The sequence below is a fragment of the Galeopterus variegatus genome, unplaced genomic scaffold (assembly GCF_000696425.1).
Source record: "Galeopterus variegatus unplaced genomic scaffold, G_variegatus-3.0.2 Scaffold1568, whole genome shotgun sequence".
NCBI lineage: Eukaryota > Metazoa > Chordata > Mammalia > Dermoptera > Cynocephalidae > Galeopterus > Galeopterus variegatus.
The window spans coordinates 296,635-320,857 of record NW_007727679.1 but is presented as its reverse complement, the minus strand read 5'-3'; the positions used below and the strand labels follow the sequence as shown (position 1 = coordinate 320,857).

General features: G+C 37.1%; 1 protein-coding gene across 1 annotated transcript in view; it reads left to right on the top strand.

Annotated features, from left to right (window-relative positions):
• KNTC1 (kinetochore associated 1) overlaps nt 1-24,223 on the top strand; it is a 77,844-nt gene that overhangs the window by 6,184 nt on the left and 47,437 nt on the right. Inside the window, exons 3-23 of the mRNA XM_008577708.1 lie at nt 1,120-1,235; nt 1,584-1,662; nt 2,509-2,586; nt 3,649-3,683; nt 3,899-4,009; nt 5,642-5,735; nt 6,197-6,249; nt 7,022-7,137; nt 7,493-7,547; nt 8,089-8,187; nt 9,480-9,523; nt 9,631-9,696; nt 9,794-9,869; nt 13,019-13,144; nt 13,235-13,324; nt 17,378-17,431; nt 18,080-18,141; nt 21,547-21,658; nt 23,375-23,518; nt 23,709-23,765; nt 23,858-23,959. Of these exons, the coding sequence (XP_008575930.1) occupies nt 1,120-1,235; nt 1,584-1,662; nt 2,509-2,586; nt 3,649-3,683; nt 3,899-4,009; nt 5,642-5,735; nt 6,197-6,249; nt 7,022-7,137; nt 7,493-7,547; nt 8,089-8,187; nt 9,480-9,523; nt 9,631-9,696; nt 9,794-9,869; nt 13,019-13,144; nt 13,235-13,324; nt 17,378-17,431; nt 18,080-18,141; nt 21,547-21,658; nt 23,375-23,518; nt 23,709-23,765; nt 23,858-23,959 (1,769 nt within the window). The remainder of the gene's footprint in view (nt 1-1,119; nt 1,236-1,583; nt 1,663-2,508; nt 2,587-3,648; nt 3,684-3,898; nt 4,010-5,641; nt 5,736-6,196; nt 6,250-7,021; nt 7,138-7,492; nt 7,548-8,088; nt 8,188-9,479; nt 9,524-9,630; nt 9,697-9,793; nt 9,870-13,018; nt 13,145-13,234; nt 13,325-17,377; nt 17,432-18,079; nt 18,142-21,546; nt 21,659-23,374; nt 23,519-23,708; nt 23,766-23,857; nt 23,960-24,223) is intronic.

The following is a 24,223-nucleotide window of genomic DNA, read 5'->3' as shown; positions in this document are numbered from 1 at the left end:
TATTACTAGCATATATATTGTTACAAATCATAATTATTCTTTATGCCCCTTGTCTAATCTCTCTCCTTCCCCCTCTGCCTCCCACCTCCCCCCTCTAATTACCCTAGATTTCTTCTCTTCCTTCTGAAAGAATAATGGTTGTTCTGTTAATCTGTTGCCTAGATGATCTGTCCAATGCTGAGAGGTATGATCAGGTCCCCTAATATTATTGTAGAGCAGATGCTTCTTCTGTCACTCTGAAATGGGCTTTGTGGAGAGAGACATCCTCTTCTTTATCTCTGCTGGTGACTCTCCTTGTGTCAATGCACTCCAGCGTTTGGCAGACCTTCTGCATGGTGGTTGTGGTGTCTAGCCACTTTCGCAGCAGCCATGGTTATTGCAGTGGCTGTGGTGGACCACCCACATGGAGGTTATGTTTTTGGCATGCTTCTTGGTGCTGGCAGTGTGCCTGGTTGTGGGGCGTGTCTGGTCCCCTTCTCTATGCCTCTGGTCCCTGGATGAGCCCTGAGGTGCTGGTACTGTGTGCCTGGATGTGGGAGGGGGGTACGGTCCCCTTCTCCATGCCTCAGGTCACCGGACGGGCCCAGGGTGCTGGCTCAATGTGCTTGGTTGAGGAAAGGGGGTCTGGTCCCTTTCTCCATGCCCCAGAATTCCACATGGGCCCGAGGTGCTGGCTTAGTGTGCCTAGTTGTGGGAGGGGAGTCCAGTCCCCTTCTCCAAGTAGCATTCTTTTTAGTATCATCACAACTTTTTTGAAATATCTAGAAGCAGCTTACATAGTTGACTTTCTTTTTTTTTTTTTGTCTTTTTTTATCTTTTTCCGTGTCCGGCAACGGATCGCAACCCTCAGTGTTGCCCCCGTACCGGACCGGGGACCGGCAACGGGATTGCAACCCTCGGTGCTGCTCCCGCGCCTCGCTCAGCCAGTGAGCAGGGACCGGTCTGTATGTGGGATCCGAACCCTCGGGCGGGAGCGCCTCCGCGCTTCCCAAGCGGCGCACTTATCCAGTGCGCCACCGGGCCGGCCCCATAGTTGACTTTCTAATGACAAATTTTCATTTTTTTGGTATTGAAAGCATTTTTGAAGGAAGCTTTATAACAATGATTTGAAATTTTCAGATACTGAAGTGGATGTAGTTGGCTTATGTCAAGAAGGAAAGTTTCTTTTGGTTGGGGAGAGAAGTGGCAACTTTCATCTTATTCATGTGACATCAAAGCAAACATTACTCACTAATGTAAGATCTTGTTATATTTTTTATTTTCTTTATCTAAATTCTAAATAATCTCTTAGACAACGAAAATTCTAGCAAACCATTATGTAATTTGTGCTTTAAATTAAAAGAATGTTTCTTTTCATTAAATTTAAGAATTGTACCTCAGAAACAATAAGCAGATACAAAATTAAAAAATTAAGCTTTGAAGTATTCTTGTCCAAAATAGTTTTCCATTTTAAAACTAAAATATTTGAAACATAGGTGGAGTTATTGCTAATGATAATTGATAAATCTATGGTTTAAAGAATATAATTCTTGATTGTGTTTTTCTCGGTTTAATCTTATCATTTGAAATTAATTTGTAATTAGGCTTTTGTTCAGAAAGCTAATGATGAAAATCAGTGTACTTACCGGAACCTTGTAATTGAGAAAGATGGTTCAAATGAAGGTAAGTTTTCTCTTTTTTTGGAATGGCTTCTGAATAATATCCAATTAAAAATTCAAATTTATGATTAGTAAATTATATAAGTTCATTGTTATGCTCCCTCTAAAGTGTTAAATTTATTCTATTATTATTTCTATTAAAATTATTCTATTAAATTTTTAATAATAATACAAATAATTAATGTTATTTTATCAGTACCGAACGCTCCCTTTTTTTTTTTTTTTTTTAAGAGATGACCGGTAAGGGGATCTTAACCCTTGACTTGGTGTTGTCAGCACCATGCTCAGCCAGTGAGCGAACCGGCCATCCCTATATGGGATCCGAACCCGTGGCCTTGGTGTTATCAGCACCGCACTCTCCCGAGCGAGCCACGGGTCGGCCCTTAATGTTATTTTAAGAATTATTTTTATTTTAGCTCTTTTCAGAGGTTTGAATATTCTAAATTCATTTTTACATTTTTGAGAGTTCTATAGATTACCAAGAAGACATTATATTATTTTAGAATGTTTTTTTGGGTTTTAACATATCATATTTTGATGTCAGCAAATATTAAGTGTACCTTAATTTATTTTGATATATGTGAGTTTTTTTTCCTGGTAAGTAAAGTTTTTCTTTTTTTCTTTTTTTTTTAATAAAACTTTCAAAGAAGTTAACACTATTTTTGCAAATAACTTACTACTTCTTTATATATAAGCATTATCTGTGTTATTTATTATTATTCCTATATTATTTGATGATTAGAATTTAAATGAACAAGTTGAAAATTTTTTTAAGGTAGTTCCAGGTACAGGTTTAAATTTTATGTCTGTGTGCCTTTTAGAGAAACTGACTTTTACTTTATTTTAATAGGTACCTATTATATGCTGCTTCTTACAAACAATGGATTTTTTTGTATTACAAACCTTCAGCTTGTTAAAATTCAAGAAGGTAAGTAGTGCATTCTTTTTCTATTGATTTGCAGCAATATTTATTAGTTTTCTGGGTAAATTTAAAAATATTCTCTTTAAGAATATTATTTTAGTTTAATTGCATTCTATGATGCTGAGTATGCTTTCAAGTATTTGGTGTATACTTATTCTCCTTTGTTAGGGCAGCAATATAATCTGAAGAAATATAATTTAGGTATGGTCTTCAGGGAGTTTATAGCTTAGTTGTGGAGACAGGACATAACACTAGCACAGTAATAAATGCTTTTTGATAGAGTGAATGAATCTAGAAATGGAAATGACTGTATAAGTGTTAATAGTGCAGAGCAATAATCTATAATATGTCTTGAGCCAGGTAAGATTGTTTAAGGAAATGGTAGGGGCATGTACCTAAGAAACATTTTAAAAATACCTTTGTGTCCCAGGCCTGTGCTAGATCCTGGGTATCTAACAAGATTTAAGATACATAGTTTTAGGGCTGGCCCGTGGCTCACTCGGGAGAGTGCGGTGCTGATAACACCAAGGCCACAGGTTTGGATCCCATATAGGGATGGCCAGTTCGCTCACTGGCTGAGTGTGGTGCTGACAACACCAAGTCAAGGGTTAAGATCCCCTTACCAGTCATCTTTTAAAAAAAAAAAAATAATAATAAGATACATAGTTTTCCATAGTTTAATGAAGGATCTAAACAAGTAAGAGACGTATTCCAAAAACAGAATGAGAGGGGATGAAAACTTCACAGGTAAGACTTCAGAGCTCGAACAGGAGTAGGAGAGTTGGAACAGAGAGAAGATCTTCTTAGGAGGAAGAAACGTGGTATGGGGAGGTACAGAGCGACTCTGTAGGGACCGTAGGCAGCCTGGCTGGTGCCCTGAATACAACATGTAGTCATCCTTTATATCATTGGTCAAGGGCAAAACTGAAAAGTCAGCACTGCCTTATTAATTCTGACCAGTATTTTTTGAACTATATTATATTTAATTTCACCTTGACATAAAAGAGGTATTTGTATTATTTTATAGATTAAAACTATAAATTTAGCTTGCTTTCTTTTTTAATGCAGCGATTGAGAATGTAGACTTCAATAGAGCAAGAAAGGTAAGAAAACAAAACCATATTACCCCCTTTAATCTTAAATTTAATGTAAATGTAGGAGTCTTTCTGTATACTACTGATTGATATTTTAGGAATTATAACATTTTATTAACATTTCTATTTAAAAATACATTTATAATTGATTGACTTAAATTGATTTTTGTGGAGCTTAAATATATATATATGTATTTAACATTCTTTTCTTTTTAATTTTGCAGTTACAAGGACAAATCAAGTCCAGTTTTATTTCTACAGAAAAGTATCATACTCTTGGTTGTCTCAATCTTGTAGCTGGAGATTTAGCAAGTGAAACCCCTGTGATAATTGGGGTAATTATTTTTAACAATTATTGGGTTTTGTTGCCTGAAGTGTTTCTTAACTAAAACATTATCATTTTGGTTAAATAATTAATTCGTAACATGTAACAGAAATAGGAAAATTATGAAATTAAGGTCATAATTTTGACTCAATAAGTAAACCTTCAATTTTAATCTTGTAAAAAATACTGCATCATTATTTTCACTAGTCTCTACCTGAAAGCTAGCATTTCTTTCAGCTATCAGAGTAAGCAAAAACAGCAAAACACAAAATAAAAAAATTCCTCAGTCACAGTAGTACCTATGACTTTTTTACTAGATAGAAATCACAGATTTAAAAAAAATTACATTATTGCAGTTATTTTGGAATGTTGTTTGTACACCACTACTTTAAAATTATAGTGGTCCCATATGGTATGTCTAGCAGAGGTACAATTAAAATTGGTGAAAAAGTCACAGGTACTGCTGATTCTACTTTTTTTGTTTATTTGCTTACATTCATAAGTAAAAGACATACCAAATTTCAGGTAGAGATTAGTAAAAATAAAGATGTAAAATTTTTTCCCATTCAGGTTCATAGATCCCTTGAATCTTGAACATCTATTAGGTCACTTGGTTAGAGTGTGGTGCTGATAATACCAAAGGTCAAGGGTTCAGATCCCCATACCAGCCAGCTGCCAAAAAAAAAAAAAAAGAAACTCTATATTAGAGAATGATCCTAAAGAGTAGAAAGTTTTTAATTTAATCCCTACCTCATATGTGATTCTATATTATTCTTACTCTTGGTTAGTTAAGCTACTTGCAGGTATATGTTATTAGGAAAATGGGAAACTGGGCAAGAATGTACATAGAAAAGCACAATTCGCACACCAGCATTGGAAAGACAACTCAAAATGTATACCTTACTGTATAATGTCTTATGTTATATGGAAAATACATTTTATTACTTATATGTCACTTCCAGTAACTCTGGTCATAATTTCTTTGAATTTGGGGGAAAAAAACATCTAACATATTCAAGGAGAAGGCAGAAGTTCAATATAATTACAGCATTTACAACATTTTTACTTGCCAAATTTTTATTCTATATTAAGAAGCATTCATGTCTCCACATTTTAAATATCTACTTAATATTTCACCAGCATTTCAAACAATTTTAAATTAATATTTATAACTTTTTTCCAAGTATTTGTGGTTATTTTAATGAAAAATCTTAACAATTAAGGACTATATTTATATCATAATACTGTAAGAGGATTTATAGTTTACTCTATGTCTTTAGGACAGGTTGCCCGAATGTGCCTACTTGTTATTAAATATTCATGTGATAACAATGAATATCAACAGTTCACTATTCTTTCCATTCTCTTCTGAAACTAAGAACGGAACTGAGAGAAGGAGAAAGGGGAAAGGGGAGGGGAAAGATTGGATAAGGGGTATAAAGAATAAGTATGATTTGTAACAATGAATATGCTAATAAAAAATTAAAAAATAATAAAAAGAGGAACTGGGAGATAAAAGCTAGTTGGGCATGAATATGTAAATATATTTTGAAATTAGTAATGTGTACAACTTACACATTTCTACTTTGAGGTTCAGGTCTAAAAGCCAATTTGCAATGATGTACTATTTTCTCTTTTCTAGGGAACTGGAAATTGTGCGTTCTCAAAATGGGAACCAGATTCTTTCAAGAATGGAATGACAGTTAAGAACCTTATTGATACAGAGATTATTAAAGGTAAAATAAGTTAATGAAACTACTTTTGGTAATTCATAGTGAGTTTTAATTTTCATGTCAATATACTAAACCTGGCATATAGGCCATTTTACCATTCCACTCTTTGAAATAAGCCAGATTAGTTTGGTAATTGTCCACATACTTGTTTGTTTTTGTGATATTGCAGTTGTTACTTTTCATTTTGGGTGGTTTTACGTTTTAGTTGTTACCTAAAAAAAAATAGAAACAGGAATAAATGAAAATGGGAACTTTTTTTTTTTTTTTTAAAGATGACCGGTAAGGGAATCTTAACCCTTGACTTGGTGTTGTCAGCACCACACTCTCCCGAATGAGCCATGGGCCGAAAATGGGAACTTTTAATTTAAATATAGTTCTGCCTTACCTTATTAGTTAACTATTTAAATATGGCTATATGTAACAATGAAATAAAATTCTTAGACATCTTGCTTTTTCTTTTGTAGGTGCAAAGAAGTTCCAGCTGATAGACAATCTACTTTTTGTTCTCGATACCAATGTATGTTTCTGACATTTCTCCTTCAGTGTTTTCACTTGATATTATGTTTAACAACAAAAATGTCAAATTTACAAAGACAAGGACTTCAGCCCGGGAGTGGAGGGAAGTGAGGGGAATGACTATTTTGTATACTGTGCTTTATTTCAGTATATGTATCAAAAAATACAATGGTCCTTCCTTATCCACAGAGGATTTGCTCCAAGACCCTCGGTGGATGCCTGAAAGCTCAGATAGCTTTTTCAGATGCCTGGAAGCCTATATATTCTGTTTTTTCCTATACATGTATGCCTATAATAAAGTTTAATTTATTGATTAGGCACAGTAAGAGATTACCAACAATAATAATAAAATAGGACAATTATGACATATGCCAGCATTACTACTCTTGTACTTTGAGGCTATTATTGAATAGAATAAGGGTTACTTGAATACAAGCATTGTGATACTGCAATTCAGTCAGTCTGGTAACCTAGACTGCTACTAAGTGCCTAATGAATGGGTAGTGTCTACAAACATCGTGGATATACTGGACAAAGGGATGATTCACATTGGGACTGTGCAAGATTTCATCACGTTACCAGCGTGGTGCACAATTTAAAACTTATGAATTGTTTTTTCTGGGAATTTTTCATTAATATTTTTGGACCATGGTTGACTGCTGGTGACTGAAACCATAGAAAGTGAAACCTCAGATAAGGGGAACTACTGTATAACCTAAAATGTAAATTTTTAGTCATTAAGAAGATGCATAAATGAAATGTGTCATTTGCAGAACGTGCTGAGTTTATGGGATGTTTACGCTCTAACTCCCATATGGAACTGGCCCTCTCTTCATATAGAAGAGTTTCTTCTTACTACAGAAGCAGATTCTCCTTCGTCAGTCACATGGTATGTTGTGACTGTGACTAGCAGTAATATCCCTTCCGTTAGCACCAGGTTTCTTGGCTGGTTTTGTGCAGATCAGTTATTATGTTTCGTGTTCTAAACCCTGTGAAACCATCTGAAAGTATAAGGACCAATTCATTGTTTGTCAAATTCACTGGGGACATATAGGCAATATGAACTTCCAAGTGATTGTGTTAGAAATAAAATGTCAGTCTGGGCCGTAAACATTCAGAAATAGAATCTGATGTCTTCTATGTAAATTCATTTTAACCTTTATGAAAAATATCACTTTAACGTAGCTTATATCTAGCAATTGGCAAAACTTATTTTGATTTACTTAAAGCTTCTCCTCTTTTAGGCAAGGGATTACAAACCTCAAATTAATAGCGCTGACAACTACAACTAATAAGAAGGTATTGGAAATTTTTATTTCATGCTTATCCATGTTATGTGTTAGCAATAGCATTAACTAATAAAAAAGTAAATGTTAAGATGTGCTCGTAGCATATTAGCGTATTAGCTCTCAGTTCACCCAGATCTTTGACAAATCAGAAATAATCCTGCAGAATTCTTTTTTCTCCATTTAAAAAAAGTGGATATAAATCTCAATTCCACATTTTAAATGGAGCATTTCAGGAATCAAAAATGTTCATAAGAAAGTTTATTAGAGTGGCTCATGTAGTTCTGGCACTGAGGAATTACATTCACCTTAAATACAAATTGTAGAATGGACTTCAGGTGTATGGATTTTTCTTCAACAGATTTGGAAGGTGAGATATAACATAATTTTATATGTAACATTTAAATGACAGTAATAAACTTAATTATAACTTAGTTTTTTGCATTTAGCTTTGTACTGAGGGTTTTAATCTGTGCTCTTGATTGTGAAGTGCTGTTTTATGCTTGTGGGTTTATAGTGACCCACTAAGTTAATTGCTGTACTATTTTTCTTAGATGAAAAACCTCATGGTTTATTCATTACCTACAATGGAAATACTATATTCTTTGGAAGTATCTAGTGTTTCTTCTCTGGTCCAAACAGGAATTAGCACGGTAAGATTATGCATATTTTAAAATTTAAAAATTTAAGAATAACTAAGCTAAACATGAGTGGAACCTAGTGGAATACCTGGAGAGATCTCAGGTTTATAACTATATTTACAATTAATGGAAGTCCTCAAATACGTTTACTTGCCCAAGGTCAGTCTTCATATTAAAAAAAAAGTAAGAAAAGCATATTAATCAAATAAAATATCAGTCATCTGCTCAACTTTCTTGTATCTCAACAGGAAATATAGATGGTAATTAATTTGAGGGGTGGATTGCTTTTATTTATTTGTTTGTTTGTTTGTTTGTTTAGTGACTGGCCAGTATTGGGATCTGAACCCTTGACCTTGGTGTTATCAGCACCGTGCTCTAACCAAGTGAGCTAACTGGCCAGCCCTTATTTATTTTTTAATTGTGATCTATTAAAAAAAAATTAAGCACATTTGTTTCATCTCTTTTTGTGCACACACGCATGCACATGTGCATAGGCATCATGCTATATTTTTCCAAACAATTTGTGAATTACTTGCAGACATCATGACCTGTCACCCCTAAGTGCTTCAGCAGGTATTGACTAAGAATAAGGGCATTCTTTTTCAATATAATTATCATACTCAGAAAATTCATATAATACTATTATGAAATATACTTCCCAAATTCAGATTTTACTAATTGTGCCGATTAATTTAAAGCTATATTTTTCCTTATCCAGGATATAACTGAGGATCACTTATTGAATTTAGTTGTCGTGATCATGTTGTAGTCTAATCTAGAATAGTTCCCCAGTCTTTTCTGTCTTTTAAGACATTGTTTTTTTTTTTTTTTTTTTTGGCAGCTAGCTGCTTCAACATTGACATTTTGGAAGAGTCCCAGCCTGTGGTTTTGTAGAATGTCCTTCTATTTGGATTTGTCTGCTTATTTTATTATGATTAGATTCATATTAAGCTTTTTTGGCACAAATAGTGCATAGATAATTCTATGTCCTAACTATATCACATGAAGGGCCTCATGGTATTCATTTATCCTGATATTGGTGGTGTTAAGTTTGATCATTTCATTAAGGCAGTTCTGACAGATTTCTCCATTTGTAAAGATACATTTTCCCCTTTATAATTAGTAAGCAGTCTATGTTGTGTTATTTTGAGACTGTGGTATTATCCTTTCCCCAGCAGTTTTTCCCCAGTGCTTTTAAAATCCATTGATGGATAATTTTTACCCAAATCAGTTGTTACTCTAGTAATTATAAAATGCATTGCTTTTATATTTGGATTTTAATCATGTTTTTGTTGTTGTTGTAGGATACTATATACCTTCTGGAAGGAATTTGCAAAAATGATCCAAGGTAGGTCGTGTTTTGTTTTATCAGATAAGTTGTTAAATAACAGCTAAGTTAAAATTTCCTTATTAATATTAAATGACAAGTCCATTTATAGTGAAAACTTTTTTCAGACTGTCTGAAGACCCAGTGTCCATTTTAGTACTCAGATGTCTTACAGAAGCTTTACCAGAAAACAGGTAATTTCTCATTTTCTTTTATACCTTACCCCTTAATGAATAACTTAAATTCCCTGATTAATAAACATTCAATGGAATTTCTTTTCCGATTTATCAGATTGAGTCGGTTACTTCACAAACACAGATTTGCTGAAGCAGAGAGCTTTGCCATTCAGTTTGGACTAGATGTTGAGGTAATCATTCCTATATTCATTTGCTCATTGAACAAGCATTTTTTGGTGTACTAGAGGATGAGGAGACTGGCTGGTTAGCTCAGTTGGTTAGAGTACAGTATTGTAACAACAAGGTCAAGGGTTCAGATCCCTATACCAGCCAGCCACACACACACAAAAAAAAAGAGGCTGAGGAGAAGACACATAAAACATAAAAGAAATTTGGTATGAGCAGGCCTATAATGAAGATATGACCAAAGTAAAGTAAGGATTCAAAGGAGATAGCGACCCACAGTGGGGCAGAAAGGCATCATTGAGGAGGTAATTTTTATGTCAGATCTTGAAGATGTTCCAGATTGTCCAGGGAGAAGAGAATTCTAGGTATAAGGACAATATGAATAGAGTGAGGGAGGCTTATGACATTTTTAGGAATGCCTAGTAGTTAGGTAGGACTAGAGTGCAGATGATATGGGCAACAGAGCAAGAGGAGATGCTGATACAGGAGGAGGAAACTGAGCCTTGAGGGCCTTGTGTGCATTGCAAAGGGTTGAGGTTTGATTCTGCAGGTGACGGGAGCTGCTGAAGATTTTAAGCAGGAGAGTGTCTGATTAGGTTGTTATTTTGGAAAGATGGAGAATTGTTTAGAAAAGGACAAACCAAGAGATGCAAATATCAATTGGGAGATGAAGCAGTTTCTCCGGGAGACATGAGCCCATGCAGTGAAATGGAGCTATAGGAGAGAGGCTGATGAGAGAGGCAGAAGGTGGCAGAATCAGTGGGACTTAGTGACCAAATGGTGGGAGGGACAGATGACTTCCAGTTGAACAGCAGGACTCTGGCTCATTGTGCACATTGGATGGTGATGGCATAACCTAAAATGAGGAATACGTGTGGAAGAGCAGATTGGGGTAAAGGATGAAAAGTTCTGCTTTATAAAAATTGGATTTGAGGGATCTGGTAAAACAGGGATGTCTGGTAGGAAGTTTTGGGGAGTGACCTGCCTGAGCTGACCTCAGAAGTCAGTAAACTAGAGGAATGGCTCAGACCACACCGGAAGAATGTGTAAAGTAGAAAGAGATCTGAGGATGAGATCCAGGGAGCACCAGCATATGGGGGTAGAGGATGAAGGGCTGTACACATATTTAGAAAAAATAAAGGAAAACCATAAGAATGTAGAATTATAGAAGCCAAGGAAGGAGAAACTCGTAAGTTTAGTGGGGAGTGATCAGTAATTTCAAATACTACAGAGAATATAAAAGCTGAAAGATGTCTGGTGACTTAGCAATTAGGAGGTTATTGAATCCCTTTAAAAGTCCATTTCCTGGGAAGTAATAAAAGAGAAAGCCTAATTGTAGTTGATTAAAGAATTAATATTTCCTAAGTGGGTGGTAGATATCTATGTGTTGTTTGTTCTAAAAATATAATGTTTTAAAACATGGAATAGTTCTTTATATCATTTAGGAATGTATATGAGTAAAGGGGTAATAAGGAAATAAATGGAATAATAAGTACCAAAACCAGAACAATGGTTACTTCTGGTTGGAGGAAGGAGGATGATGTATTGGGGAAGAAGACAGAGGGATCTGAAACTATGTGGCTGATATGCTTTATTTTTTAAGTTAAGAATGATGAGTACCTAGGGCCGGCTCGGTGGCGCACTGCTACAGTGCGCCGCTTGGGAGCACAGTGGCGCTCCCGCCGAGGGTTCGGATCCCACATACAGACCGGTTCCCGCTCACTGGCTGAGCGAGGTGCGGGAGCGACGCCAAGGGTTGCGATCCCGTTGCCGGTCCCGGTCCGGTACGGGCGCGACACTGAGGGTTGCGATCCGTTGCCGGACACGGAAAAAGACAAAAAGGAAAAAAAAAAAAAAGAATGATGAGTACTTGTTATATTCTTACCTCTTTGAACATCTGAAAGATTTCATAACTAATTTTAGAAACAGTGAATGGATTAAAAAACCAGAAAACCCAGAAAGGAAATGAGGGGAATGGAGACACAGAAGGAGAGAAGCTACTTTTGTTATTTTAACTTTCAGAACCAGAGAGCCCAAGTCAAAATTGTTATTCTGTCCATAGGAAAAGGAACTTGAAATTTGAAATTTTGGGAATTTCTAACTCTAGCCGCTAAAGCACCTTTGATAGACTTAGAAAACTGGACTTGAAACATAATTGTGTGGTCGTCTTCAAAACTTGCTCAATCACTTTTGGACTGCATAATTCAGACAGATAACCTCTCTTGAGTCCCAGTTTCCTTTTCTGTAAAATGTGGATATTAGTACTTAACCCCATAGGGTTATGATGAGGGTTAAATGTTTATTTCTTAGATGAGAGTCAAATGAGACAATTCACATAAAGCACCTTTTTTTAAATTGACAAATAATAATTATATATATTCATGGGGTACAATGTGATGTTTTGTTATATGTTTACATTGTAAAATGATGAAATCAAGCTAATTAACATATTTATTACTTCACATTAATTTTTTTGTGGTGAGAACATTTAAGATCTACTCTTTTAGTAATTTTGAAATGTACGATACATTATTATTAACTACAGTCACATACTGTTCAATAACTTTATAAAACTTACTCCTTCTATCTAGCTGAAACTTTGTACCCTTGAACAACATCATCTTATTTCCCATGCCAGCCTCTCTTAACCTACTCTCTACTCTCTACTTCTATTCTTTTGACTTTTTTAGATTCTATATATAAGGGAGATCATACAGTATTTGTTTTTCTGTATCTGGCTTATTTCACTTAGCATAATATCCTCCAGGTTCATCCATGTTGTTGCAAATGACAGAATTTCCTATTTTTTTAAGGCTGGATAGTATTCCATTGTGTATGTGTACACCACATTTTCTTTATTCATCCATAATGGACACTTAGATTGCTTCTTTATCTTAGCTCATATAAAACTCTTGTACACTGCTTGACACATTTAGTAAGTATTTAATAGAACTGGTTTCCATAACTCCTAGTAATCTGGGTTACCTTTCAGATACCTAAGTGTGAGCCTTCTTTAAACCTTATTCCTAGACCACCTGAGGGTTCATCTTTTTTTCACAAGAATTTATCTCTCACAGCTTGCTGTGAGACTAAGAAGTCATCCTCAGGGATTATCATACTTCAAGTCACTTGATGTGGCATGTTTATATTACAGCTTGTTTACAAGGTCAAGTCAAATGATATATTAGAGAAACTAGCTCTGAGTTCTGGGGACACCAGTGAACAGACTGAATGGCAAAAACTTGTAGATGAAGCTAAAGAGAATCTACATAAAATCCAGGTATGTTTTCCCTGTCATGCAGTAGAGTGTTCAGATTGATGTGTTGATCAATGTTAGGTTGATTTACTATGTCTGGCATTTGTGAAACAGGATGATGAATTTGTGGTGAATTACTGCTTGAAGGCTCAGTGGATAACCTATGAAACTACCCAGGAAATGCTCAGTTATGCCAAAATCAGGGTAAGCTGGGTTTGTTTGTTTGTTTGTTTGTTTTTAGGGAGAATTTGCCTTAATCATATTTCTACCACTTCAAATATATTTTTTCCCTCCATTTTTCTTTTCTAAGTGTACCATTAAAAAAAAAATACTCTACCCTCCCACAACCAGGCACAACATGCCAGCACCTTGGAGCCCACCTGGGGACCCGAGGCATGGAGAAGGGGACTGGACCTCTCTCCCACAACCAGGCACACTGAGCCAGTGCCTTGGGGCCCACCCAGAGACCCGGGGTATAGAGTTGGGGACTGGAACTCTCTCCCACAACCAGGCACACTGCACCAGTGCCTCAGTGCCTGCCCGGGGACCTGAGGCATAGAGAAGGGGACTGGACCTCTCTCCCACAACCAGGCACACCACGCCAGCACCTTGGGGCCCACCCACAGTCCCTGGGCATGGAGAAGGGGACCAGACCACCCTTCCACAACAGGCACACCATGCTTGCACTTTGGGGCCTGCCCGGGACCTGAGGCAAGGAGAAGGGGAATGGACCTCTCTCCCACAACCAGGCACACTGAACCAGTGCTTCAGGGCCCACCCGGGGATTTGAGGCATGGAGAAGGGGACTGGACCTCTCTCCTACAACCAGGCACACTACGCCAGCATGTTGGGTCTCGCCCAGGGACCCAGGGCATGGAGAAGGGGACCGGACCACCCTCCCACAACCAGGCACAACATGCCAGCATCTCGGAGCTCACCCAGGGACGCGGGGCATGGTAATGGGGACCGGACCCCTCTCCAACAACCAGGCACAACATGCCAGCACCTCGGAGCCCACCCACGGTCCCGGGGTATGGAGAAAGGGACCAGATCACCCTCCCACAACCAGACACACCACACCAGTACCTTGGGGCCTGCCCAGGGACCCGAGGCAAGGAGAAGGGGAATGGACCTCTCTCCCACAACCAGGCACACTGAGCCAGCACTTCAGGGCCCACCCGGGGACCTGAGGCATGGAGAAGAGGACTGGACCTCTCTCCCACAACCAGGCACACCACGCCAGCACCTTGGGCCCCGCCCAGTGACCCAGGGCATGGAGAAGGGAACCAGACCATCCTCCCACAACCAGACACACCACACCAGCACCTTGGGGCCTGCCTGGGGACCCAAGGCAAGGAGAAGGGGAATGGACCTCTCCCCCACAACCAGGCACACTGAGCCTGTACCTCGGGGCCCACCCAGGGACCCGGGACATGGAGAGGGGAACTGGACCCCTCTCCCACAGCCAGGCACATGGCGCCAGTGCCTTGGGCTCTGCCCAGGGACCAGAGGCATGGAGAAGGGAACCAAAGACACCCCACAACCAGGCATATTGCCAGTGCCAGGAGCATGCCATAAACAGCACCCCCACGTGGGTAGCCCACCACAGCCACCACAATAACCGTGCCTTCTGCAAAAGCGGCTAGACACTACAGCCACCACGCAGATGGTCCGCCAACCACTGGAGTGCCTTCACACAAGAAGAGTCACCAGCAGAGACAAAGAAAAGAAGAGGATGTCTCTTTCCACAAAACCCATTTCAGAGTGGCAGAAGAAGCATCTGCTCTATGATATTGGGGGACCTGATCACATCTCTCAGCATTGGACAGATCATCTAGGCAACAAGTTAACAGAGTAACCATTATTCTTTCAGAAGGAGAGAAGAAATCTAGGGCAGTTAGAGCGGGGAGGGGGAGGGGGAGAGAATGGGGGAAGAGGAAAGGTTGGACAAGGGGCATAAAAAATAATTACGATTTGTAACAATATATATGCTAGTAATACTGATTTGATCAACATATCTCAGTGTTCAACCCCCAAAATATGTATAATCGATTTTTATTTAATAAATATAATAAATTATTTTTAAAAATAATAAAAACAGCTTTATGGAGATAATTAACCATTTACAGTATACAGTTCAGTGGTTTTTAGCATATTCACTGAATTGTGCAACCCTCACCAAAATCAATTTTAGAACTTTTTCATAGCCCCAGAAAAAAAACCCATACCCATTACCGGTCACTTCCCATTTTCCCCCAAACCTCCAGCTCCAGGCAACCACTAATCTACTTCCTGTCTCTATAGATTTGCCTATTCTGGACATTTCAAATAAATAGAATCATACAATATGTGTCCTTTGTGTCTGCTTCTTTCACTTAGCATCATGTTTTTGAGGTTCATCTGTGTTGTAGCTTGTGTCAGTGCTACATTTCTTTTTATTGCCAAACAATATTCCATTGTATGGATATACCACATTTTGTTTCTCTGTTTATCAGCTGATGGACATTTCGGTTGTTTCCATTTTTTTTTTCCAATTATTTTAAATGTGTTAAAATATACATTTAAGGGCCGATCCCACGGCGCACTCGGGAGAGTGTGGCGCTGGGAGCGCAGCAGTGCTCCCGCCGTGGGTTCGGATCCTATATAGGGATGGCCGATGCGCTCACTGGCTGAGCGCGGTGCGGCCAGTCTCAAAAAGGACAAAAAAAAAATAATAATAAAATATACATTTAAAATTTACCATTATAACCATTTTTTTTTCCTTTTTGTCTTTTTTCGTGTCCGGCAACGGACCGTAACCCTCAGTGTCGCGCCCGGACCGGGACCGGCAACGGGATCGCAACCCTCGGTGCTGCGCCCACCCCTCGCTCAGCCAGTGAGCGGGAAGCGGTCTGTATGTGGGATCCGAACCCTCGGTGGGAGTGCCGCTGCGCTCCCAAGCGGCACACTGTAGCAGTGCGCCACCGGGCCGCCCCCCATTATAACTATTTTTATGTTCACTGGTATTAAATACATTTATAATGTTATACACCACCGCCACAATCCATCTCCAGAACTCTTCATCTTGTAAAACTGAATTTATGTACCCATTAAACAATAAATCCCCACTTTCCCATCCCCCAGCCCCTGGCAACCACCATCCTACTGTCTGTCTATGACCCTGGCTACTCTAAGTATCTCATATTAAGTGGAATCATCCAGCATTTGTTTTTTGTGACTGGCATATTTCACTTAGCATGATGTCCTCCAGGTTCATCCATGTTGTTGTAAATGACAGAATTTCCTTCCTTTTTAAGGCTGAGTAGTATTCCATTGTAGGTATATACCACATTTTGTTTATCCGTTTATTCACTGGTGAACGCTTGGGTTGCTTCCACATTTTTGCTATTGTGAATAATGCTGCTGTAAATAATGTTGCTATGAATGTGGATGTGCAAACATCTCTTTAAGACCCTTCCTTCAGTTCTTTTGGTTATATACCCAGAAGTAGAATTGCTGGATAATATGGTAATTCTATTTTTAAGTTTTTGAGTAACCACCATATTGTTTTCCACAGTGGCTGTATCATTCTGCATTCCCACCAACAGTGCATAGGGTTCTAATTTCTTCACATCCTTGCCAACACTTATTTTCTTTTTTCTGATAGTAGCCATTCTAATGAGTTTGAGGTGGAGGGTAAGTTTTTATAATATTTATATATGTTAATTTGTCTTATATAAAAGAAATGGATTCTTTTTCTGCATTTCAAAAAATGCACCTTTTTTAATGGGCATTTTTTGCTATTACAAATAATGCCATTTTTGTGGTTGATTGTTCCCTTCAGTGACCTATAAATGTCATTCCTAGTTATATTCCTTAAGATCAAGGTATACATGGGCAAAATGTTATGGGCTGTTTTCATAAAATGCATTAATTTAAAAAAATATGTCATATCTTTATTATTTACTATTCGTTTCAGACTTAAATGCAGTTTATTTGTTTATTTTTATTGCTTATGTATATTCATGAAGTACCAAGCCGACTGTCACCACATGTGCTCAAGATGTGATGATCAGATCGATATTAACAGCATGCCCATTACCACAAATTGCGATTATTCCCCATGTCCACCATCCGATTAATCCCCGACCTCCCTCCCCGTCCCTGCATTTTTTTTTTAAAGATAAATTTTTTCTGTCAATTCACAGAAACACTGTCCTTTATGAAAAGCCTAATATATCAGGTGTTTTAATGGTATTTCTTATTGTTCATTCTTAGCTTTTGAAGAAAGAAGATAAAACTGTTCCTATCTATTCTGATGGTCTGAAAGAGGTAATTACATTAGATTTAGAGGTTAATTTGGGATGAATATATCTTCATAGAATGTTTTCCATTCAAGATAGGTCTGTATTTCTTTAAGAGCAAGTTATCATTTTAATACCTTAGTTTCCTTATCTGCAAAATGAGAACGATAATAGTATTTACCTTATAGGGTCATTTTGAGGTCAAAGGAAATAATTCCTATAAACCATTTTGCATAGTACCTGGTACCTGTTAAACACTCAAAATAAATGTAAACTGGGATGATGATTATGGTAGTGTCAAAAATACATGTTTGCCTGCACATGTGCATATATATATATATGTATATTTAACTTATTAGCTCAAAATAAATGTTGATGTAACTCAGCTAGATTTTGCCATCATGACGTTTATAAATCAGTGGGAAAACTGATTTTGAAGGACACCTACAATTAATGTCATATTCTTTTATAATTGACTGAAATTGTAATGTTTTCATTATTTCATGGTTTTTGTTTTATATTAAATAAAGGCAGTCATGTTCATGGGCATTGACTGTAATATGGGATAACATGAGAATGCGTGTATTTCTTCTGAAATGGAATAACTAATTTTTAGTGTTTTTTATTTTGATATTATACACACAGTATTCAGATTATCGAGTTATTTGCTCTTTAGGTACTAAGGGCTCATGCAAAGTTGACTACTTTTTATGGAGCATTTGGACCACAAAAATTCAGGTATGTATATCCCCCATTTTTAATATTTAGATTGAATTTAAATGTAGGTTTAGAATGTCATAAAAATATATAGTGTTCCTTTGGAAGAATTTGTGTTTCTTAGTGGAGGCAGGGGTTGAGTGATGGAAAATATGTTTTCGCCAGAAAAGTTAGCTGAACATCCTTATTGTCATTTTCTTGACATGAATCTTTACAACTTTGCTCATAATCATACTTTCACAATATCTTCTAATGGTTCACTTTTCTTTATTGTTAATTTATAAATAGATTTATCTTCAAGGTAAGTATATCTTATATTTATAAATAATGATATTCTTGGCACACATGTGAGTATAGCTATGGATTCAATTTCTGGAAGTGCATTGCTAAGGGAAAAGATATGTGCATCTAAATTTGCCCTCTGGTGCTGAAAATATCAAGGCCCAGGATTCAATCCCTGTACTGTTCAGCCACAAAAAAAAATTTTTTTAATTCAAAAATAAATAAATAAATTTGCCTTACAAATGTATCTGTTCCAATAGATGGAGTAAGAGAGTGCCTATTTTCTGACTCATTCATCAATACTATGTTATAAAATTTGGGGGTTTTGCTGATCTGATATGTGAAAAAAATATTAAAAATTTTACAACATTGATTTTCATTAATTTTGATTGAGATAAGTATTTATTTTTTAATTCAAAAGCCTATTGTTTTTCTATTTATATCCTTAGTTCCTAATTCTCTTGAGTTCTTTTTAAAATTAATTTGTATAAGCCTTTTTGTATAAGTAGTTCAGATTTTCCCCTACTTTGATGTTTTTCTCTTAATTTCATTACTGGTATTTTTTATCTAAAATATTCAGAAGTTTTGTTTTTTATTTTTTATGTTTGTTTGGAAAGGTATTGCGCACACCAAGATTAAAAATAAATTCTCTTGGGGCCGGCCCGTGGCTTACTCGGGAGAGTGTGGTACTGATGACACCAAGGCCACGGGTTCGCATCCCATATAGGGATGGCCAGTTGGCTCACTACAGAGAGCGTGGTGCTGACGACACCAAGTCAAGGGTTAAGATCCCCTTACCAGTCATCTTTAAAGAAGAAAAAATAAATAAATAAGTAAAATTAAAAATAAATAAATTCTCTTATTTCTTTATCATAGAGTTTCATTTTTTTTACATTTAAATCTTTGTTGTACTGGGGATATATTCTGGTTTAAGGAATGAGATGGGGATCAATTTTATTGTTTTCCTTGTGGACATTATGCTATCTCAGCACTGTCGTTAAACAATCCTTGTTTTCACTCCTGATTGAAATATTACATTTATCATGTGCTAAAGGTCACATATATTTGAGAGTATCTCTGGACTTAAATTTTATTCAGTTGATCTAATCCCCCCATTCATTCACCACTGTCAACTTGTTTTAATTAATGTGGTAATAAAATGTCCTAAAATGGAGGGTAGCCCTCACATACTTTTCAGAATTTTGGGGGCTATCCTCTCATGTTGTTTTTCTGCATGACATTTAGAATCAGAACCAGCTTGTCCATTTAAGGAAATCCTATTTATATTGGGATTTTTAATGTTTTTGGGGGAGAGGGGGTGCTGAACCTAAAATCAAATTGGGGAGAACCACTATCTTTACAGTATTGAGGCTTCCTACTTATGATAGTATGTGTCTTCCTACTCATTTTGTTCTTTTTTTTTTTTTTTTATGTTTCTGAGTTGTATCTACTAAGTTTTCTTTGTATAGATTCTGTACAGTTTTTGATAATTTTACTCACAGATATTTTTTTTTCTACTGTTGTAAACAGGACTTTTCTACATTATATTTCCTAAATGATGTACAGAGCTACTGATTTATAAAAATTTTAACCTGCTACCTTATTGGAATCCTTTATTATTTATAGTAATATTTTAGTTGATCTTGTTTTTTCCAGGTGTATAGTTGTATATTTAAATACTGCTAATTTTGCCTCATCAGCTCTGATTTTGTTTTTCTTTGCCCAACTGTTTTTGTGGGGGCGGCTGACTAGTATAGGGATCCAAACCATTGAGCTTGGTGTTATTTGCACCATGCTTTAACCAACTGAGCTAACTGGCCAGCCCTCTTTGCCCAATTTCATTGGCTGGTATTTCAGGAACATTATTAAGTCATGGTGGTGATAGGCATCCTTCTCTTGTTTCTGACTTTAACAAAAATACTTTTGCTTTATCATTTAAGCATGATACAGGCTTTTGGAGGTTTTGTCTGTCTTTTTATCATAATAAGGGAGTACTCAGCATCTATTTCTGAGCTTTAATCAGGACTGATTGGTCATTGCAACATTGCTGGTTATAGCAAAAGACTTGAAATAACCCAAACGTTCAACTGTGGGGGACTTGTTAAGACTAGATAAATAAATTATAGGAAATCAAAGCCTTAGAATACTGTGTAGTACTGGGCCAGCCCGGTGGCGCACTGCTACAGTGCGCCGGTTGGGAGCGCAGCAGCGCTCCCGCCGAGGGTTCGGATCCCACATACAGACCGGTTCCCATTCACTGGCTGAGCAAGGTGCGGGCGCAACACCGAGGGTTGCGATCCGGTTGCCGGTCCCGGTCCGGTACGGGCGCGACACTGAGGGTTGCGATCCGTTGCCGGACACGAAAAAAGACAAAAGGGAAAAAAAAAAAGAATACTGTGTAGTCCTTAAAAAAGAATGACGTTTACATGTACTGATTTGGTACAAGCACCAAAATGACATAAAATTAATTTTTTATTAAGTACAGACAGTATTTATAGAAAACATTTTCATTTAAAAATGAAAAAGAATTGTTTGCATATGTAGTGATTATCAGAAGAAGGCCTTACTAGAAGATATTTGGCTGCTGGGGAAGATGACAGGAGTTCTATGGGTTTGGGATAAGAAGAAGACTTATTTTTGATGTAATCTTTAGAAGTCTTTTTTTTTTTTTTTTTCCTTTTTTTCTTTTTTTGGGACCGGCAACGGATTGCAACCCTCAGTGTCATGCCCGTACCGGACCGGGACCGGCAACGGGATCGCAACCCTCGGTGTTGCTCCTGCACCTCGCTCAGCCAGTGAGCGGCAGGCCTGTATGCGGTATCCGAACCCTTGGCGGGAGCGCCGCCGCGCTTCCCAAGAGGCGCACTGTAGGAGTGCGCCACCGGGCCGGCCCCTTGTTTTGTTTTTTAACTTCATAACAAAAAAAATTAATTAAGCGCTGACTGGTTAGTTCAATTGATTTAGAGCATGATGCTAACACCAAGGTGCAGGGTTTGATCCCTGTACCAGCCAGCCTCCAAAAAAAAAATCCAAAAACAAACTAGTTGTCCATGATCATTATGTTTATCCATGTAAATGTGTAAGATATAACCTTAATTTTTTTTTTTTAAACTACTAACATTTTCCCTGTCTTTGTCTTTTCAGTGGTAGTTCTTGGATTGAATATCTGAATAATGAAGATGATCTTAAAGATATTTTTTTACAGCTAAGAGAAGGAAATCTTGTTTGTGCACAGTACCTTTGGCTTAGACATCGGGTAACACATTTTGCATTTTTTCCATAATGGCTTTATAGCTCCTGAGATAGGTGATTGAATCAATGTTGGAAACTAACAGGATGGCAAGTGTGACTGGATAATGGAATGTTTTCAGACTGTTTTATAAAATGTGATTTCTCCCAGAGAAAATTGTTCTCTGATGATGTTAAATCAGAGGAATTTCTATGAAGATACAATAGAACCTTATTTTATCTCATCAGTAAGAGTCTAGCTCCTAATCTTAACTCAAAAGGCAACATTTTGGGCCGGCCCATGGCTCACTTGGGCGAGTGCGGTGCTGATAACACCAAGGCCACGGGTTCGGATCCCACATAGGGATGGCCAGTTGGCTCACTGGGTGAGCGTGGTGCTGACAACACCAAGTCAAGGGTTAAGATCCCCTTACTGGTCATCTTTTAAAAAAAAAAAAAAAAGGCAACATTTTATTATGTGATTTATTAGTGGGCTTTCTAATGTCGTCTTGGGAGAGAGGATATTCTTACTTAGCTCAGATTGTGATAAAGGATTGCACATTAAAATTGCTTATCTGAATCTTCTTTATTTGCCTAATGTTGGCATATAACATTAGGTCCAAGAAGTAGTGTCTTGGTGTGATGCCATTAACGGAAACATTACTTGTTGGGATTTGTACTACAAATTGAACATTCCTAATCTGAAAAATCTGAAATGCTCCAAAACCCAAAACCTTTTGAGCACTTACATGATGCGCAAAGGAAATGCTCAATGGAACATTTCAGATTTCAGATTTTTGATTTGGGATGCTCAGTTGGATTTAAACTCATTCATATGTAGTAAAATCAAAGTATAGAACTATATTAGAAAATTGCATTACAACCTGCATAAATGACAGCATAGATGGCTTTAGAATTTAAATTCATCTAAGAAGCTTTCATTTAAGCTTTATAACAATTCTGTATGAGGTTATAATTATTGTTATAAGCATATATGTATGTTATAAGTATTGTTATAATCCTCATTTTTCAGAAGAAACTAACATTTAAGAAGAAAATAAGTTGCCCAAAGTCATGTGGTAGTAAGTGGGGAACTGGGATATTAACCCACATTCAGAAGTTACGCTCTAATTTTTTCTAGCAGAATATACACATTTTTGGTTGCTCATTGGCTCATACTGTAAAACAGCCATCACTGTGAAAAACAAACACTCTTGAGTGTCTGTAATGGTGGTAACAGGTTAAATATCCCTAATTCGAAAATCTGAAATATTCCAAAATCTGAAATGCTCCAAAATCCGAAACTTTTTGAGCCCTGACATGATGCTTAAAGGATATGCTCCTTGAACCATTCTGGATTTCAGATTTTCAGATCAGGAATGCTCAACTGGTATGTATTAAGCAAATATTAAAAAAAAAAAAAAAAATCCAAAATCTGAAACAATTCTGGTTCCAAGCATTTCAGATAAGGGATACTCAATACCTTCAGTTAAGTTTTACTTGGAATTCCATCTTTGCAGGTTCCTCTGCTATATAATTTATTATTTGGCTCTCACTGCCATGAGATTTCATGGAATCTGCAGGTTCCAACTCAAATCACTTGTATAGAGTAAATCTCCTATAGCACTCATTAAATCAGGATATTCCTTGAAATGACTTCCTAATAGGTCTTTGCCAGACTTTTAGGAGGCTGTCAGTTTAAATTTGTCAGATAAATCTTAATTTCTCACTCCGTATGATTTAGGCAAACTTTGAAAGCAGATTTGATGTGAAAATGCTTGAAAATTTGCTCAACTCAATCTCTACACCAGTGTCTTTGCAAATGCTTTGTCCATGGTTTAAAAATGATGTGATCCCATTTGTGAGAAGGATCATACCTGAAGGACAGGTGAGTTTCCTTTAGTATTTCCACTCTTAATAAACTAAGTTTATTTTTTACATTAAATCATGAAGATTACGTCATGCTAACACCAGTTAGTTCTTTTAAGTTTCTCTTTTAAAAGATATCCCAAAGGTATTTAGTTATTTCGGTGATTATTCATTGAGAATTTTAGTTTTAAATAATTTATCTATTTCAGAAAATTCTTGCAAAGTGGTTAGAGCAAGCTGCCCGGAACCTTGAATTAACTGATAAGGTAATACCAGTATAATTAACATTAACAAGACATTTTGCATACTCCCTACAGCATAAAACATTGTTTTTAATGGTCTGTAAAATTTTTTAAAGGCAAACTGGCCAGAAAATGGACTTCAACTGGCAGAGGTATTTTTCACAGCAGAAAAAACAGATGAGTTGGGATTGGCGTCCTCTTGGCATTGGATTTCCTTGGTATGATGTGGAGAACAGGTTTTTAGTAATGAAACAATCAATTTATATTAATTTAAAGGGTTTGTCTACATGTATATAGAGAGAGTAATATCTGGAAAAATATTCACCTCTTAAGTTTTCTGTTTTTATGTTCTTTTCTTTTGTACCTTTTTTTTTTTCTTCCTTTTTTTTGGTGTCCAGCAACGGATTGCAACCCTCAGTGTCGCCACCGGACCGGGACCGGCAACGGGATCGCAACCCTCGGTGTTGCGTCCGCACCTCGCT